Here is a 19,795-nt window from a genome sequence, read left to right as displayed (position 1 = left end):
ATTTCAGCTAACATTTATTGAGCACTTACTATACCCCAGGAATTATGCAAAAAAACAAAAAACAAAACAAAAACAACTTACATACCTCAGCTCACCGAAACCTCTTAGCAATCTCAGACAATGTGTGCCATTGTTATCTCCATTCTCTGAATTACAGAGACTCCACATTCCACACACATAACGCTGGTGGGTAGGAGAGCCAGGAATCAGGCCTAGGGAGGGCTGATCCCCATCCACAGACCATGACCTACTTATAAGACCCATTATGTTGTGATGTCAGCACTGGCGGCCAGGAAGCTGGCCACATGAAGATTGAGCGCTTTGCAGACGTTGTGCCTAAGACGGCCAAGAATTTTAGGCAGTTCTGCACTGGAAACTTCGGGAGAGTCCCTTGGCTCAAGTATGCGGTAAATTGGAGAGGCCTATGATTACCTGTCCTCGTTCCAAATCTCTTTCTTTTGGGTTATAGAAAAGATGGGGTTCTGATGGGATACCAAGGGGAGCACCTTCCCCAGGATCATAAAGGATTTCATGATTCAGGGTGGGGATTTTGTTAATGGAGATGGCACTGGAGTCACCAGTTGTTTGTTTGGAGACAGCACACGTGTGTGCACGCGCACACACAAGTGAGGGCGGGGCAGAGGGAGAGGTAAGGAGAGGATCTTAAGCAGGCTCCACACCCAGCGCAGAGGCTCACGACCGTGAGATCATGACCTGAGTCACAATCAAGGGTCCAATGTTTAACCGACGGAGCACCCTGGAGTGCCCTGTATTCACTGGGGGCCATTTGCAGGTGAAATTTTCAACTTAGACACAGCTCCAGGCCTGCCTTCACGGCAGACAGCAGTCCCAGTACAAATGGCTGCCAGGTCTTCATCACCTGCTCTAATTGAGATTGGCTGGATGGGAAGCAGGTGGTGTTTGGAAACATCATTGGCAGGCTAGTGGTGCGAAAGATTGAGAATGTTCCCACAGGCCCTAACAGTAAGCCCAAGCTGCCCGTGGTGACCTCACAGTGCAGGGAAATGAGGTACAGAACAAAACTGCTCAGGCCTTCCCTTGCTCTTGGTGACGCTCTTGAGTAAGATAATCTGCACTGGCCCCCCTGTTTGCTTCCCTGTCTGCTGCCATCCCATTTGAGCAAGAGACCTTGGAAGTGTCACAGATTCAGAACCTAAGATTTTCTGTTTAAGTTTTCAACTGTAAATAAAGCTGTTAAAAAAAAAAAAAAATCCATTATAATGCTGAGAAAGCCTGCAGGCCACAGCATTTTAGGAATACCTCAAATTTTTGCAAAGTAGTGCCTCAGAGATTTTTTTTTAAGTTTATTCATTTAGAGAAAGAGAGAGAGAAAGAACATGAGCAGGGGAGGGGCAAAGAAGAGGGAGCGAGAGAACCCCAAGCAGGTTTCACACTGTCTGCACAGAGTTCGATCCTTCCAACTGTGAGATCATGACCTGAGTCAAAATCAAGAGCCAGATGCTTAACCTGACTGAGCCACCCAGGCGCCCTGAGATTTGTTTATATACCCAAAAATATGTGCCCATACCTGAGTAGTGTTTACCACTCAGGATATCACAATACAGCATTTCCCCAAGTATCCGATACCTTTAGTATTCAGTAAATTTTTTTTTAATTTTTTTTTTTTTAACATTTATTTATTTTTGAGACAGAGAGAGACAGAGCATGAACGGGGGAGGGTCAGAGAGAGGGAGACACAGAATCTGAAACAGGCTCCAGGCTCTGAGCTGTCAACACAGAGCCTGACGCGGGGCTCGAACTCACGGACGGCAAGATCATGACCTGAGCCGAAGTCGGCCACATAACCGACTGAGCCACCCAGGCGCCCCTAGTATTCAGTAAATTTTTTTAACCAGTAACCCTAAGAAAAGTTGAATCAATCAGTAAAACCCCTTTGACATCAGGCTGAAAGGGTGGAGGGGAAAATTTTATAATTAAAAGGGGTCAGACTAGCTATGTAACTCGCAGAACCCAGTACAAAATGAAAATGGGGAGGAAGGGGGAGGGGAGTCCTTGTTCAAAGAATATTGAGAATTTCAAGAGAGAGGGAGAAGCCCACGTAACTGTGTGACTGTGAAGCTCGCACACCCGGAAGCTGGCCCCAGAAGGCATCAGTGTGCAGGAGCACAGAGGTCACTCTGGAGTCCAAAGGAATGAGGCCTCTTCGGCTGCGAAATGGCCTGTGAGCTCAGCTGCGTGTGTCAGATGCCTTCTCCAGAAGGAAACGCATGCAAACTCAGAACCTCAGACTGGAATGTTAAACAGCTTGGCTCCTGCTATCTCTGGATGTGAACTCAATACAAGATAAAGCCTCGCTGCTTCTTTAGGCTGAGATGTTGCCTGTAACAGCGGGAAAAGGTCATCCTGCATATAAATCATTAGAGAAACAGATTTCAAAACATATCCTGAAGAGAAACAATGAGTAACATCACATAGCACACTGGCACGTCTTCCTTAATACAGCAGGTGTTCAAAACTTTTAATATTTCCATTAAATATTGGCTCCCTCCTGATATTTTCCAACTAGTGAAAATATAAAGAAATCATCTGAGTTACATCATATATGATGAGGCCTTGAGTGCACAGTGAGAAATGACTTTAAAATTACCAAGCCCTGAGAAAAAGTTAACTCTCATCTAATAAACTTTTGAAAAGCACTTAGAATACTCTGTAACAAGAAAGGGGAAATAGTTAACATTAGTGGGATCAGAGCAAAAACAATTTTTAAAAAATTTCAGTGAGGAAAGGACACCGAGTTGGGAGTAAACAATGTAACAATATCTGTCCCCTACTAGCTGGACAGCCACTTGGTAACCAGCTCAACACCAGCTCATGGAGGAGGGACAAGGAAAGAGATCATACTGTGCACATCTTAGCCATTTCAATTAATAAACCAGATTTGATCTGAATTTTGGGATATCTGCCTGAATTTTGCATGACCTTTTGCTAATGGATACCTAAGCTATACATGATGTGTATTTTGTAAGTTCCAGAGAACACTACATTTTGTTTGCCAGAGCCCTGGGGTGAGCACTCTATTTTTTTTCTTTTGCAAACAGTCTAATTTGAAATCTCAGGGTTTTCTGGGTGTGTTAAAAGTTATCTTCGGGGTGCCTGGGTGGCTCAGTCAGTTGAGCTTCTGACTTTGGCTCAGGTCATGACTTCGCAGTTTGTGAGTTCGAGCCCCACCTGGGCCTACTGCTGTCAGCGTGGGGCCCGCTTCAGATCCTCTGTCCCCTTCTCTCTCTGCCCCTCCCTCTCTCTCTCTCGCTCTCAAAAATAAATAAAACATTGGGGCGCCTGGGTGGCTCAGTCGGTTAAGCGCCTGACTTCGGCTCAGGTCATGACCTCGCAGTCCATGAGTTCGAGCCCCGCGTCGAGCTCTGTGCTGACACCTCAGAGCCTGGAGCCTGTTTCAGATTCTGTCTCCCTCTCTCTCTCTGACCTTCCCCCATTCATGCTCTGTCTCTCTCTGTCTCAAAAATGAATAAACGTTAAAAAAAAATTTTTTTTAAAGAATTATTAAAAATAAATAAAACATTTAAAAAATTATTTTCTTCATTTAACCAGTACAGAAATAGCAGCCCAATGACAAAACGGATCCTTAACCTGTAAATCAGTTATTAGGCCCCATCCTCTCAGTACAGAGGTTCCTGAGGAGCACGAGCCAGGTCACAGATCCCCAAGTCCCCGGCTCCTCACCCACACACTGAACACAATACGACTTCCCAGCTCCAGCACGAAGGCACGGCCTCCAACACATCCCTGAAATGAGGTGAAGTTCTGGAGACTCAACGACAATGGTCATGATACACAGGGCACACAAGTCTCCCTGCCAGCGCCCCCGGGACCATGCCAAGTGGTGCAGATTCCTAGGACACACCCCGGAGAAGCCTGCTCCACCTCAGTCTGAGCACTTGTGAAGCTTCCAGAAGCTTCTTCAGCCAGAAGAAATTCAATCTCTGTCTTGTGACTTATGAATCACGTGACCTGGGGCCAGTCAGCTCTCAACTGTCAAACAGTACGTAACACACAGGTTAGTGACAAATTAAACGGTCAAGTGTCCAGCCAAGTATCCCTTGCCCAGCAGATACTGAAATACGGTAGCCATTATTATTCTTTTTCAAACCACCTCCACACCTTCGCATGAATGCCAGCCTTGGCAACCTCCTCAGAAAATCTAGTACTTTCAGAAAGTAGGTGTTGGCAAAAGAAAAAGAAAAAACACGCACATTTTTTTCACTCAGGAGGTCTGGCCCAGGTACCGAGAACAAAGAAAACTTTTACCTCAAGAGTCAATAAATCTGGGACATTGAGACAAAGGGTTTGATAGATTCTGAGGGGGAAAAACATCAGGGGAATACTACTGTGCATGCCCAGAAAGTTCTCATCCTATCCTCAGTTCTGCAGACATCACAGCTTCTGAAGAAAAATGATGCAGTTGATTACTACAGCCACGGGTTCGTCTTTGGATTTTAGACACACTGGCCTGCTGGAAAAAAAAGTCATAAAGCCCTTAAAGGCCCGATTTGCAAGGGAAAGATGAAAAAAGCCAACTACGCCTTGCTTCCATGAGTGATCTCAAGACTACCAACAAGCCATGTCTGAGGTGAGATATCTCAAGAAGGAACAGAAAATAGTATTTAAAAGGACAGCACAGGACACAGCTAATTGTGGTGCCCAACCAACAGAGCGGATAATGATGCAAACTTCACTGATATGTAGCGTGGGGCCATCCTACTGAGGAAGACTCTGGTTTCGGAGCCTGACAACTCTTCCTTTCCCGGAGTGCAGTCCCGATGGCGGCCAACAGAAAGAACCTGCCAACAGGCTAAGGGAGGAAGCCAGGAAAAGCCCCACAGATTAAAAGTTCACCCCAGCTAATCCACCAGTGACTAATCCACATGCAGAAAAGTGGTGACCATCCAGAGAGACGAAATCCAGAGGCGGGACAAAATTGGGACAGAACATCCCGAAGAGCTTACCAGTAATGAAAACATTTAGGAAAGCCAGCTTCCTGAGCAAGGACTGAGACAACTTCACGACTCGGGATTTTTAAAACTGAACCAAACACACCCTCCATCTGTTGCTCAGTGTGCAAGGTTACTGTGGGCGATTCAGGGACGTCACATGTGGGAGATGTCCCCTGCTCTCAAAGAGCTGGCAGTTCCAGCAGAGAAAACTCTTCGCGAAAGAAAAACCTTGGAACAACAGACCCTTCGCAGTCTAAGCCCAAGACTGAAGAACAGGGACAGAGAAGCCCCCCAGTAGGCTTCTTATGTCCAGGGCCTCTCGACGGAAGAGATTGGACTGAAGGAGAACCCTGCGGAACCAACGGGAAGGTGATGGAAGCAGGAGACACCACAGGAGCAGGGCACAGAGACTAGAATACGGCTGCATACATTTAGGACACGGGGGACAGCATCTCACATCTGCCGCCGAAGCCCCAGCTGGTACAGCAGCAGCCACATGTAAGAGCTTAACAGCCGTCTATTCAATCAGTACATGACAGTGGTGCCTGAGTGGCTCAGTCAGTTAAGCATCCGACTTCGGCTCAGGTCATGATCTCACAGTCCGTGAGTTTGAGCCCCACGTCGGGCTCCATGCTGACAGCTCAGAGCCTGGAGCCTGCTTCAGATTCTGTGTCTCCCTCTCTCTCTGGCCCTCCCCCATGCGTGCTCAGTCCCAAAAATAAACATTAAAATAAATTTAAATTTAATTTAAATTTTAAAAAAAAGAAAAAAAAATCACATGATGGAATTTAACATGTATTTACTTAAAAACCAAGTAAGTGCCCCTTTTCTTATCACCTGTAATATGCAACATGTCTTGTATCTCCTGTTTTTTTACAACACGACCCCACAGCAAGCTGGAAAGGTAGGTACTGTTATCTCCACTTAAATATCAGAAAACAGAAGCTCAGAAAGATTATACAATTTGCTGAAGTCTCATAACTCGTAAATGGCAGTTAGGATTTGCACTTCCTTAATCTAATCAATGCCAGGGCTCCATTTACTCCACATATCCATTCATTTACTCAACAAACACTGATGAAATGTGGGGCATCTCATCTGAGCCAGTGGCCTCCACACAGGCTCCTGATGTGGGGCTTTGCCAGCGAGCCCCTGTAGGGACACAGGAGCCCCCACTCTGCTCTCAGGTCTCTGAATGCGGCTCCCTCTCCCCCACCTGGGGACCCCCACGGCCAGGGAGCCACAGCATGGCCAGAGGAAAACCTGCAGAGGCAGCGGCGGTGTTCCCAGCTCTGAATTCTCTCCGGAGCTCACCTTGCACACCTACAAAGTGCATCACTGAGGCTCCAGGAACATAAACAACGGCTGAAGTGAGAAACCTCTAACGCGGACGGTTTCTTCTCTGGTTACTTTCGTCACGTTGATGGGGATGGTATGGTGCCTCTCATGTTCACTGTCACCATCAGCAGGGATAACATGACATCCACACTCTAGATGTGGTCCAGACCAACCGTGGGACCTCAGGCAGCCCACCAATGAGAGCGGCCTGGCCGGTATCCCTTCAAGTTAGAAAGACCTCACCTTCTGACTGCAAGAATGAGTGGACTGTGGGGGCGCCTGGCTGGCTCAGTTGGCTGACTCTTGATTTCGATTCATGTCATTCGATTCGATCCCAGGATCATGGAATCAAGCCCAGCGTCAGGCTCTGCACTGAGCGTGGAGCATGCTTAAGATTCTCATTCTCTCATTCTCTCTCTCTCTCTCTCCCCCCCTCCCTCCTGCCCTCCGCCTGTCCCTCCCCTGTTCTCTATTAAAAAAAAAAAATGAGTTCATTGTGAACACACTGTGAACATGTTCTAAAGAGAGGCTTGGCTTGGTTTTGGTGTGAGCCATTTGGCAGAAGGCAGGACTGTGTGTGTAAGGTCTTAGTCCCTTTCAGCTATCGTAACAGAATGCAATAGACTGGGTGGCTTATAAACAATAGAAACTTACTTCTCGCAGTCCTGGAGACTGGAAGTCCATGACAAGGTCGTGGGCAGACTCTCGGGGTCTGGTGAGAGCCCACTTCCTGCTTCATAGATGGCCGCCTTCCTGCTGTGCCCTCGAGAGTCGGAAGGGCCACAGAGCCCCCCAGGGTAGGTCTCTTTTACAAGAGACCTAACCCCCTACGAGGGCCTTCCTCCCATGACCTAATCCCTTCCCAAAGGCCCCACCTCCTAGTACCACCACATGGAAGGTTAGGTTTCAACATAAAACTGGGTGGGGAGGAGACAAAAACATCCGGTCTATAGCAAACAGTTTTTATTTTATATCGTGAAGTACCTGAGAAGCCAAGGTTCTTGTGACCTACCCCAACCAGGGAGCGTCAGCCACACTTGGATATAGTTTTAGCTCTTTCTTCCCACGTGTATAAGCAGCCCACCAGATGTCTGTTGAACAGGGTCTTCTGTGAGCACCAGCACCTGACCCCCTGCAGCCAGTGTACAGGTTCAGAGGTGCGGATGAGGGCAGAGATGAGATCAGGACCATAACCCCAAGAACACCCTTCACCCGCCCCACCCCGCCCCGCACCAACAACAACCTAATGCAAATAATCAGACACCCATAGCACTCAACAAAGACCACCACCCCCTTTATCCAGAGCAGATACCCAACCTGTGCACAGTGGGTCCACCAGCCCAGCTGGTAAAATAATGAAATATCTTCAACCAATCAGTAAATAACCACAGCCGGACCCTAGCCCCAGCAGCTGACCTCCGGGGCGTCTCTTGAGATTTCCTCACCCCCTCCAGAGACCGACTACCCAAGACCCATCCAGACAATTCTTACGGCCTTCCTTACGACACTCTTCCAGACCCTTCAAATTCTCTACTAGGAAGACATGTTGCTTTTATACTTTTTTTTGAGGTTTTTAAGGTACCAATCAAACATTAAGAATAAAAACAACATGCACCTGAGTAGAGCCAGTTAAACTATACTATGAAACTTCAGTTTTTGTTGACGTTTCCTGAGTCAACGTTGACAACTTCTACGGGAACACTGCCCAAAAGATGATACCTAGGTTTCAAAGAATGTATGTGATACTAACATTTATGAGAAAGGACTATTTTTAAAGCTATAATCCTCATAACATAATAATACATTCTATTTGTATAAGGCCTTACCACACATGCCTTATCTCATTTGGGACTTAACAACAGATCTGTAATGTAAGCAGGTGTAATTCAGGTTTAATTATCCATTTAACAAACAAGGTAATCAAGACGTAGAGGGGATAATATCATGATTCCGCAGTTCTCTAGTGACAGAGCTAGGACTCACTCCGATCTCCTGACCCTAGTTCCTTCACTGGCTTGCTGGAGTCACCTCATACCCACTCGTAAGAGCCTGACTGGAGAATTCTGCAGTAGGTTGTTAAGCCATGGGGAGCTTGAAACTGTTCCATGTGGGAGAATTTACACCATGGAAATCAGCAATTGTCACAAATCAGAGCCTATCTCCTTGCCATTCTATAATGCATCCACAGAAAGGGAGGTATTTCTTATTAGTTTGTTAATATTCTCTATTCCCATCAACCCCACCAACTTGTAAATCATGTGACACAGGAGAAAGGGCACTGAACTTGGGAGTCAGAAGACACTTAAATAACTACCTGCCATTCAGCAGCCTTTTCCCATGAGTCATTAAACCTCTCTGCACCTCCATTTTCTTATCTGTAAAATGAAGGCAGTAACTGCTGCCCACGGACCACACAGGTAAAAACATTTCGCCAACTGTAAAACACCACACAGCTGTGAAAAACAATATGGTGGTACTTCCAAAACTTCAACATAGAGTTACCATACGATCCAGCAATGTTACTTCTGGGTACACACCCAAAAGAATTGAAAGCAGGGACTTGAAGAGATATGTGTACCCCCACGTGCATGCAGCACTACTGATGAGAGCCAAAAGGTGGAAATAACTCCAACTGTCTACCGCCAGATGAATGAATACACACAATGGGGTACAGACACACAATGGAATATTATTCTGCCTTAAAAAGCAAGGGAGGAAAAACCTTTAAGGTTCCAGTTACAGCACCAAATCCAATTCAGTGTGAAGGCAATTACAGTGATGTGTGCTGTGGTCATGAAAGACAGAGAGGTCCTCCCCAAAAGTGGAGATGTCAGGGCATTTACCCCCCTGCTCACCCCATTACAGAGGTCCCAGTATGCTGTCACCCCAGACTTTGGCCATCAAAAAGGCTCAAATGGAGAGGTCAAGACAGAGGATATTGCCCAATCTGGACATCTGCTTCCCAACTGTCACTGACATCCTAAGACCTGGGAAATTAAACATTTGAGATCTTCTCCCACACCTCATCCAACAATCCCCCCAAAGAGATTTTTAAATAAGCTGTTACACATGTCCATGTGGTATATACACATACATGCTGCCATTTCTTAAATATTCTGCCACCAAAATTAACTCAGTACATATTGATTTTATTAAGTTTAATGTTTTGAGAGAGAGAGAGAGAGAGAGAGAGAGCAGGAGGGGCACAGAGAGAGGGAAAGAGAGAGAACCCCAAGCAGGCTCCACACTGCCAGCACAGAGCCCAACGCGGGGCTTGAACTCACGAACTGTGATATCATGACCTGAGCCCAAACCAAGAGTCAGATGCTTAACCGACTGAGCCACCCAGGCGCCCTATTACATATCGATTTTAAACTACTCAACTCCATGATGTGTTGTCATACTGCAAATAAATTACTTAAGTCCTCAAATCAAAACGTGTTTTCAGTAAGAAACAAAGCCCACACACTGAAGCAGTTCTCAGAAAGGAAAAACATGTTTAAGCCAAAGCGGGGCCACAGCCGCACCGAAGCCTATGTGTTGTTTGGGAAGAAGACAGAAGCTGCCGCTGGAAAGCTGTTGCACAAGCTGATGCAGATAGGGACAGGCTAAAACACAACACAAGACGAGACCCAGCTGAGGGTGCAGGGAGAGGTGCAGAGACCAGGCTGATAAGATAACCAGAGGAAGGAAAGAGCCTGTGATATCCAGCAAACTAGGTCACTCCAGTACCCGAGCTGGCCCGGAGGACGTTCCTGGCTGGGTCTCTTGGTTAATGCCAGCACTCTATGAACTCATCACCCTCCTTTGGGAAGCAAATGTTGAATGGCTCCATGGACCCTCCAACTTCGTGCACACGGCCTCTGAGGAGCACTGTTCCGGCACCCCAGGGGCTAATGAGAGGGAATGAGCACTTACCAAGACAGATCCATAGGCCATGCCCTGCACTAAGTGGTTTTCATGCACCTTCATGTAATCCTCACGACAGCCCTGGGACTATGTGCTGGTCTTATCCCATTTTACGGGAGAGGACAGGAGTCTGAGAATGGCCAAACAATTTGCCCAAAACCAGATGGCTAGGAAGCAGAGGACCAAGATCTGCACTCGTGTCCCAGTGACCTCAGAGCCTACCTACTTAGCTACTCACTACTGTGCTGTGCAAAACAACCAGCAATTGTTCTTCCTGACTGATGGAAGACTTGTTGGTAGTTTCTTAAATCAACTTGGGACGGGGGAGGGGAGTAGGTCAAGTATACACCATTGTGCATATTCGCAACAAGAGCTTCCCAAAATCAATTTCCAACAGATACGGACATGTTCTTCCCCAAGGTACCCAGAATTGCCACTGGCAGTCCCCCTCAACCACAGCTGCTGATGGCGACCAGAGCTGATGACAGCTACCGTTTACTTAACCCCAATTATGTGTCAGGCACCTCATGTACATCACTGAATCCTTACAAGTATCCCACAAGGCAACAACGTCCGACTCCATGTTAACTCGGGAAGATTAAGGAACCTCTCCAGAGGCGTACAGCTAGGAACGGCTGGGCTGGAGTCACCCTTCCATTATGGCTCACGGCCTCCCGCTGCCTCCCCTACCTGGCCTCACCAAGGATGCTGTTTTAAAAGCTGATCCTCAGGGTGCCTGGGTGGCTCAGTCGGTTGAGCATCTGACTTCGGCTCAGGTCATGATCTCATAGTCCATGAGTTCGAGCCCCGCATTGGGCTCGGTGCTGACAGCTCAGAGTCTGGAGCCCGCTTCAGATTCTGTGTCTCCCTCTCTCTGACCCTCCCCCGTTCATGCTCTTTCTCTATCTCAAAAATAAATAAAAATTTAAAAATAAATAAATTAAATAAATAAATAATAAAAGCTGATCCTCAAGATTTGGTGTTATCCAAAAGACAGAATCCCTCGGTTTCTGAATCCTTCTGAAATAACTAGGAAAAATAGCACAAGACACATAGCTGATCGCTGGAGATGTGGAAGGGACTTGGTGTGCCATCACACGAACTTGGCCTGTGCCATCCATTTGAAGGTTACCTTTGGTCTGAATGGAGCCCGAAAAATACATATACTGCATAATAAACATCTTTTTAATCAAGCAGGATCTAATGAAAGCTAGCCCAGGGAAAAAGTGGTTTCCTGCACCAGAGAAAGTCAAAGGGACACAAGCAACATGAACTGAGAAAGATCAGGACAGCATCTTTCCCAGAGCCCACAGATCCTCCCCTTTTAGCTACATATGCATTGGGCTGACCATCTTGGGCCAGAAAAGAAACTTAAGGCAACTGACCAGGATACCAGTCTTCCTGCTGGTCACACAGAAGCAGTTCCTTCTTCAATTAAAAATATGGGTCCTCAGGGGGGTCTGGCTCCCTGACGATTCCTGTGAAATGGGAGGCATGAGGGTGGAGGTCTGCCACTGTGAGTGCAAGCTGATCAGAAATGTGACAATCCCCCACTGGATCAATGCCTAAGCCGTCCCAGAGGAGAGAGGAGGAGAAGGAAAGAGATTGAAGGGGATTAAGGAGATTTATTTGGGGAAAGGAAAGATTAAAGGGATTTATGGAGACCCAGCCAAAGAAAAACTCAACAAATTAACCCCTAAAATCCTCCCCTGAGGGGACACAAATGTCCACCTACCAAGCCTAATTATTGTCCATTCAGTGGCCAAGTTCAAACCAAAAAGTTCTACTTGAGACACAGTCCTTACGAGCCCCTCTGGAATGAGCTCTCTGCCCAAAGGAGCAATTTCCCAAATCCCACTACACTAATCAATAAGGACACTAGCATTTGTTACCTTTTTTCCAATCAAGAAAAATGTCTGGCTTTTCCCCTCCAAATATAAAACATCCTGCCAAAAAAAGGAGTAGAAAAGAGTCTTGTGTTTATTATTTTTCATGGAATGTTTGGGCTTTAAATGGCCAAATCGAGTGGGAGAGTTATAGTGCATAGGCCCACCTGTGCAGGTGAGCTAGCTCTTCCTACTGATAATTCTACAGGCAACACCCAGCATTTTCCCAGAAAGTTAAGCAGTTCTCCCAGCTGCTAAAATGTCCGGCTTGCCACAATTTTCCCTCTGTGACTGAGGAGGAAGCCCTTCAAAAGCCCTTTCCACACAAGCTCAGAGGGAAGGAAACTCACCTGGGGATGCAGGAGTCCCTCACAGGGAGGGCCCAGAAGCCCGAAGGACGTGCGCTTACCTTCTAAACTGTTTCCTGGAGCTTCCCAGAGCAGGCACTCAGAAAACCCTTGGATAAACTGACCCAAACCACCCAATGGCACCATTTTTCCAACCCCATATCCTTGGAGAATCTCATATCCAACCACAGCAATTCCTTTCTGCTTGTCCCTTCCAAAAATATCGAGGACCCAACCACTTCTGATGAGAAGTGGAGCCTGTGTAGCTAAGGTTCCCCCTTCTAAACCACCTCTGTCTCTCACCTGGATCATTGCAATGGCCTCCAAGCTGGTCCCCCCATCTCTGCCCTGGAGACCACCAGACGGTCCTCAACACGGCACACAGATCACTCTGTGATGGAAACACCTAAGTCACTTCAAGGTGCTCCTCTGCTCAAAACCCTCCAATGTCCCCCATTTCTCTCAGAGCAAAAGCAGTTTCTACTGTGGCCTGCAAAGGCCCTTTGAGGAACCTGATCTCCTCACCCCCATGCCTCTCTTACCTCAGCTCCCACTCCCTTCCTCCAACCACAAACTTCCAGCCACACGGACCTCTCTGAACACTGGACAAGCTCCCCGGCAAGCCCTCAGCCCTCGCTGTTCCCTCTGATGGGAACATTCTGCCTTCAGCCGTCCCACGTTAGCTTCTTAGTGAGGCCATCCCTGACTACTCAGCCATCATTATGGCTCCTTGCTGGAGCACCTGAGGCACCTGGGTGGCTCAGTCCGTTAAATGTTAAGCGTCCGACTTCGGCTCAGGTCATGATCTCACGGTCCGGGAGTTCAGCCCGCATCGGGCTCTGTGCCGATGGCTAAGATCCTGGAGCCTGCTTCGGATTCTGTGTCTCCCTCTCTCTCTGCCCCTCCCCCACTTGTGCTCTGTCTCTCTATCAAAAATGAATAAGCATTTACAGTTCTAAATAAATAAATAAATAAAACCCTTCCTTGGTTGGCTTTTTTCCCTCACATGTATACTACACATCACACTCTACATTTTACTTACTTATCTTTTTCACTCCCAGGCCCCCTCACCAGAAGGTAAGTTCCAAGAGGGCAGGCATTTTTCGTTGTTGTTTGCAGCGATGTGCCACCACACCCCCACACACAGAGCCCAGACTAGATCAGATGCTCAACAGAGATCTTTAAGCAAACGAGCGGTTGAATGTATATCCTTCCTCACAACAAAACGGAGCTGAGAAATACAAGTGAACACAGCAGCTGGGACACCCTCAGGGAGAAATCTAGGGACTTCCACCTCTGTTTCCCTCTTGCTAATATTCTTCCAAATGCTTCTCCCAGACTCTAAAATTCTGAGTAATCCCAGAATAAATACTACAAAATCAGCCAAATACACAAACCACCTGAAGCCGCTTTGCCTTTCTACCCCTCCCCCGCAACACACACGTCCCAAAAAAGAACCATTGAATGTGGTTCCCACTGGGGCTTTCAGATAAGTCAATCACCTGTGTCCTCAACAGGTGTATTTACTGAGCAATTTCAGAATAAGGAATGGAAGTATGATACTGGTGGGAAAAGACAGTGGTTGCCCCACGGAAATTTCTATTTATACTCTTCCTAAAGCAGCACCCAGCAGGCACTCGTTTGATGGAAAAGGGAACACGCTATGCTATTGACATGAAGTAGGATAAGACTTCCTGTCCTGAGCTGTTTTCACTTTGCTACGAGCCTGGGCATAAAAATGTCGCTCCAAACAGAAATGAGTTGCACTAGCCATGCAGGAAGGCTCGTAAAGAACCACGCAAGTACCTTCCTGATTCAGGTGAGCCATAAAATCTCAGGGTTGGAAGGGCACTTGAAAACCATCTTGTCTTCCTTGCCCCTGTGACTTTAGAGACAAGGAAGCTGAGACAGGGAGAGAGTGGTGTGGACAAATGACCAAGCAGCCCACAGGCCACACAACCTATTAGTGGCTGAGCCATACCTGAAAGCCAGGCTCCAATCCTCCATGATGGCCAGTTCCAGCCCCCTACAGACAGCAATCACAGCAAACACCGTAAAATGTTCAGTCTATAAGAAAAGCATGTATTCACACCCTGCAGAGATGAAGATCTATTTTCTAGGACAGGCCATTTCCTATACTCCAGAGGAAAGGAGGAAATTGGGACAATCATTCTGTGTCATGCCAAGGACTCAGACCTTCTCTGTCCAGATGGCTTCCATGGCATCAAAATTAGAGAAGTGATTTCCATGAGTCTGGGGTACTTCCTGGACACCACACCAAAGATTTCTTGCCATCCATATACTTCTCCGAATGGCACAGCATCATTTTTTTCACTTCAGAAGTCATTGAAGGACATCTCCGCTAGAGATGGTCTGGAGGGCCTCAGCAAATGCGCGGACAGAAATGCTCACTATCCCTGATTTGCTGTTACACAACATTTATTTGCTCCCACAGTGTGCCAAGGACCTGAAAACACGTCTCTGATTCATAAATAGTGCTTAGGTCTTCCATCTCAGGTTCTGGAGTTCCTTTCAAAGGAAGCTACAGGCAGCCCACGAGTTGCAGGTTCTTCCTGAGGCCTGACTCAGAGGCACATCAGCTAACCCAGGCCCAAATCCCAAAGGCAGGTCCCTTCACCTAGGCTGTCCCTGGCTCCCCTAATCTCTTTCCCACCCTCCTGAGCCAGTCTTCACTCCCATTTGGCCCCCAGTCCCCATCAAGGCCCCTCTGACCACGTGAACTAAATGGCTTGACCCTTTGGCTTCAACAGTAAGTGTTCTACTCTGCACAGAAAGTTACCTGAATCAGGCAGCCAGGTATCGGATTACAAAGTTTGGCCAAGTGTGTTCCTCTGGCCTTTACATCGCTTTATTTTAAAAGCATTTTAACACTCTAAGATGACAGTCTGGCTCCTGCCAGGGCTTTCCTGCCTTAGGATCTTGAAGACATATGGGGAAGGTGTGACAAACAAAATGACTGGAGCTGTAGAATACCTTGGAAATGAATCCCAATCGTGATCAGTGATGCCTCTGACTGACAGTAGGTTTCATTACAAACAGGAGAGGGGTCCAGACTCAACATCTACACAGACAGGACTGGAAGCAACCTCCCTATTTAGTCTCAGGCCAAGGTCACTGGAGCTGGCCCAGCGTGAAACAGGCATCCTAAACTTCACATGACTGCTAGAAAGTCCAAAGAGACAAAATAATGCTGATTATCCAAGAGCTTTGAAATGTTACTGTATTTAGATAACAGGTTACCCCATAATTATGTTTTCCTTGCATTAATACTAAAGCTAGCTTTCCAAATACTGAAGTTAAATCAGATTATTAGTAAACATTTGCTGTTACATAACCCACAAAGTGGCTCAATGCCATAGGGATTGTAATGAGTTATTCTGCCTAGGTTCCACACTTAATACCTAGCTCATGCTTGGCAAGTCACTTAATCGTTCTGTTGCCTCAGTTTTCCCATCTGCCAATTGGGGATAATAGCAAATACCTACCTTGTAAGGTTATTATGAGAGTAAAATACATGTAAGACACTTAGAATAATACTCGATACACGGTATTCATTTAAGAAAGTCACCTACGATGACTACTATTATGTCATTGAACAAAAACATTTTGACCATTTTCTTATTTGTGTTAGACTCTTCTAGAACCCACGCCTGCACCACAGGCCTCACTGGGAAGCTTCTTTCCAAAGAATTATTTCCAAGGCAGGAGGCAAAGCTTTGGGACCCCAATAGAAACCCATGCCCAAGTTCACCAGGCACCTGACCACAGTCCAAGAGACTGTTCCACAGCAGCTCCACTGGTCTCTCTGGCACCAGAAGGCAAACCCCCATCCTTCACGGAGGAAAAACCACCCACAGTCACCCCCCCCAAACAGCGCCTGCTACAGCAGGAGCCACTCAATAAAGCCACAGCTCACTGAGCTTCAGCGCTCCCCCCCCAACACCAGGCTGCTGCAAAGGTGCAGCTGCAGGGCTCTCCTGAAAAGCAGGAGTCAGTTAGGGGGAAATGCCTCTGTCCCCATGGAGGCTGCGGGCAGGGGGGGCCAGAGCAAGGGGTTCAGGTGGGGATTCGCCATGCAAAGGAAGGCATTCCCACATGATGAGACTCCGCGCTCTGGCATCCCCTCATCCGCAGCCACATAACCGGTCTCAGGATGACAAGCAAGGGCATGCTTCTGGTTTCTCCATAACCTGAGCATCTCCGTGTCCAAACCCCAAATCCCAATAAGCCTCAGTAGCAATTTTCAAAAGTTCTGACCAAAACTCACCCCTTAACTGCCCGGGCTGAGAGAAGCAGTCCCAAGACCCTCCTTACGAAAAAGTCTAAGTCCTTTCTGTTTTCATCCCAACAAAGATAGACCGTCTGTACCCACAGGTGCCCTCCCTAACGTGCAGCACAGCAGCTGGGAGACCCTATTCTCGGCCTCGCCAGGGTGCTTTCCTGGGAATCAGAAGCAAGGCTGGGAATGCTGCCTTCACAACTTCCATCTGGGGGACCCACTGCAAAGGTGAGGGCGAGGGCAAATGACTGAGCAACCGTGGGGCACCCTAAGGAGGGGGCAGGAGACCACCTGGGTTTGAAAAATGTGGTTCTGGAAAGCAAACCAACCACAAAAGCAAGTAAAGGGGGGGGGGGGGGCGGGAGGAAGGAAAGAAGGAAGAACACAGTGGTTTATCTCACCTAACACCTCCTCTTTCTCTTCCCAGCCTAATCAACACCTCCATGAACCCCTGCAAAATGTTCCGTTCATATAGCACATGTGTGTGTGAGAGAATATATATACTGACAGATGCTGATCACCAACAGATACTGATCACATGAGGGGAGAACATATCTTGAACTTCAGACTCACCCCAGCAGTGCCTGATTCTCTTTCACTATCAGCTTCCTTACCTATTCTGAGGCGCTTCAAAACAAAACAAACAAAAACCAACTCCTGGGCAGAAAGGGAACAGCAGCTGAACTGAGCAGCACATGCTTGGAGCATTCCCGCCATGGACTTCGGAGTATTTCTGCTTTCTTGAGCCACAGCCACCAGCACTGGACTACAGAACAGCCCTGGAGAGAAATCGCCTGTAGGGAGACACTCACAGACCCTCCCTGGAGCCACGCACCCCAGCGTGTGCAGCTGAGTCTCTGTGAAATGGACCTACGCTCAGGTAAGGCTCTGCCCACACGTGACCCAGAACACTGCGAAATTCTTCCCTTCCATAATCGCGCGGCATCCAAAGTCTTGCCTACACCTAGTACGTGCAGATGTCGATTCCGTAAGAACACATGATGGAAGGACAGAAATGGGAATGGCCAAAGCCCCATTTTCTCGTGACCACATCTCTCCTCTCCACGGTGCGCCCACACACACGGTGAGTAAACGCACACGACCGGTAGGTAAACGTTAATATCCACCATGCTCAGCCCACAGTCACGCGTGGGGAGAAAGAAGTCGAGAGGGCGGCGGTGTCAGGGGAAGTGGAAAGTCGCCTGCCGGTGACTGTCCTCCCCAAAGCTCGGAGCTCCTCCCGCCCCCGCCCGGGAGCGGTGCCCACCCGCGCCCCGGGGACGCAGACCCACGCGTTGGACACGCGGGGGGCTCCGCGGAGCCGAGAACCGGACAATGAGGACGCGGCCACCAGCCTGTTCCTGCCGCGGTGGCAGTGGCGGTGGCGGCAGGAGCCGCCTGTGCACCCGTGGCCGCTGGCACCTCCACCCTTTTCTCCCCGAGCCCCACTTACGTCCCGAGGGTCTCCTTGAACTCGAAAATTTTCTTGATGTCTTCAGCTTGCTTTTTCCAGGAGGAGCTGCTCTCGCCGTTCTCCCGGGCCATGGCAGACGAGGACGGCGTGCGCGGAGGGCGGCGAGGCGGCGCGGCCGGGCGCGTGGGGCCGGGGTGGGCGCGCTGAGGAGGGGGCGCCCGACGACCGGGGCGCAGGGGGCGGCGGCGAGCCTGTCCGGGAGGGCTGGGGCGCGCGCGTGGGGATGCTCGGCGCGGGAGCCGGAGACTTTGTGCTGCGGCAAGAGCTTCCTCTTCTGCAGTTTCCTCTTTCACTCTCGCCGCCGCCGCGGTCCCTCCCTGGCTCTTATTTCTGCTGGTCTCGGGCACAGACTTCCTGCCGCCGCCGCCGCTCGCCGGGCTCCTTTGCAGCCGGCTGCCAGCCTCACTTTCTGCTACTTTCTTGCCTCCCTTCTCCTCCCTCCCCGCCGCCCGCCCTGCTCCCTCCTCCTCCTCCCCCTCCTCCTCCTCCCGCGGGCTCCCCGCCCTCCCCGCGCGCCCCGGCCGCCTCCCGCCTCCCCGCCCCCGGCGCGCTGCCGCCTTCGGGGATGTCCTGCTCCCCGGGAGCGCCGTGCCCCGGGCGCGGGGCACCGCCGTGGGCTGGCGGCCTCGCGCGCCCTGGAGCCCCGGAGAGGGCAGGTGCAGGGGACCCGGGCAGGTGCAGGGTGCCGGGGAGCGCGCGAGAGGACTCCAGCCCCTTGGGGAGCTTTATTAATTCTGCAGTCAAGTCCCAGGGGCACGAGGGCTTTCCTCCCTGGCGGCGGGAGGGGGCGCCTCTGCGTAGCGCTCCGCAGCGGCGCGGTGGGGGCGGGAGTGCGTGGCGCCTGGATCCCCGGCGCCGAGGGCGGGGGCGCTTTCCCCGCACGCCGGGGGCCGCGGCGGGTGCGTCCCCGGGCCGCGCGGGGCTGGCGGGCGGGGGCCGGTTGTTATGGCGACGGGAGGCGGCGGTGGGGATGCGTGTGGCGGTGGGCGTTGACTCGCGGCCCGCAGCGCCGGCCCGCTTCTGGCGCTCCCGGAGCCTGCCGGTCCCTCCCGACTAGGCGACTGGAGCTAATTCGCATTGCACCAAAATCGGCGCTCGCGTCAAATTCTGGCCGGGGGAGGGGGGCCTCGTGGCGAAGAGAAAGCCTGGGAGCCTCGGGGCCGGGGATGCGCAGGACGCGCCAGGCGCCGCCTCGTGTTCCCTTAGAGAGCTAGACTCCCGGAGTTACCGGGCGCCCGGGCTGCGGGTGGATTCGGGGACCGCCCGGCGCGGGCTCTGTGCTCCCCGCGGGCTGCCCCGGCCCCCGGGCTGGAACTGCCAGCGGGTCTGGGCCGGCCTGGCTGGCCTGCGCTCCTCTTTGGCCCCTCCTGGCTTCTCCCTTTCTCCTCCCGCCGAAACCCAGAGACTTAGTGTAAAGTGAACGTCTGCCCCACACCCTCCTGGAGCGGAGGGCTGCCCCTCCTAGCCCTACCTGCGGCGGGCTTAGTAGGGTACCCTAAGGTGGGGCTTGTCCCTCGAAACATCTTTTCCTACTGGCTGAGAAACGA

The 19,795-nt window shown here is 49.8% G+C and overlaps 1 protein-coding gene across 4 annotated transcripts in view; it reads right to left on the bottom strand.

The window, feature by feature from the left end:
* CAMK1D (calcium/calmodulin dependent protein kinase ID) overlaps window positions 1–19,795 on the bottom strand; it is a 501,767-nt gene that overhangs the window by 409,780 nt on the left and 72,192 nt on the right. The window contains exon 1 of one of the 4 annotated variants that reach the window (XM_078450432.2): window positions 18,228–18,683. The exons of 1 other annotated variant lie outside the window; for it this stretch is intronic. In XM_078450432.2, coding sequence (XP_078306558.2) covers window positions 18,228–18,319 — 92 coding nt within the window. In that variant the 5' untranslated portion in view covers window positions 18,320–18,683. Of the gene's footprint in view, window positions 1–17,388; window positions 17,685–18,227; window positions 18,684–19,795 lie in introns of those variants that run through there. 2 more of the 4 variants (XM_060659604.3, XM_060659605.3) reach the window with 2 other exon arrangements.

Source organism: Panthera onca, chromosome B4 (genome assembly GCF_046562875.1).
Source record: "Panthera onca isolate mPanOnc1 chromosome B4, mPanOnc1 haplotype 2, whole genome shotgun sequence".
In the NCBI taxonomy this organism is placed as follows: Eukaryota; Metazoa; Chordata; class Mammalia; order Carnivora; family Felidae; genus Panthera; species Panthera onca.
The sequence above is the reverse complement of the archived record's forward strand: the minus strand, read 5'-3'. Positions and strand labels throughout refer to the sequence as shown.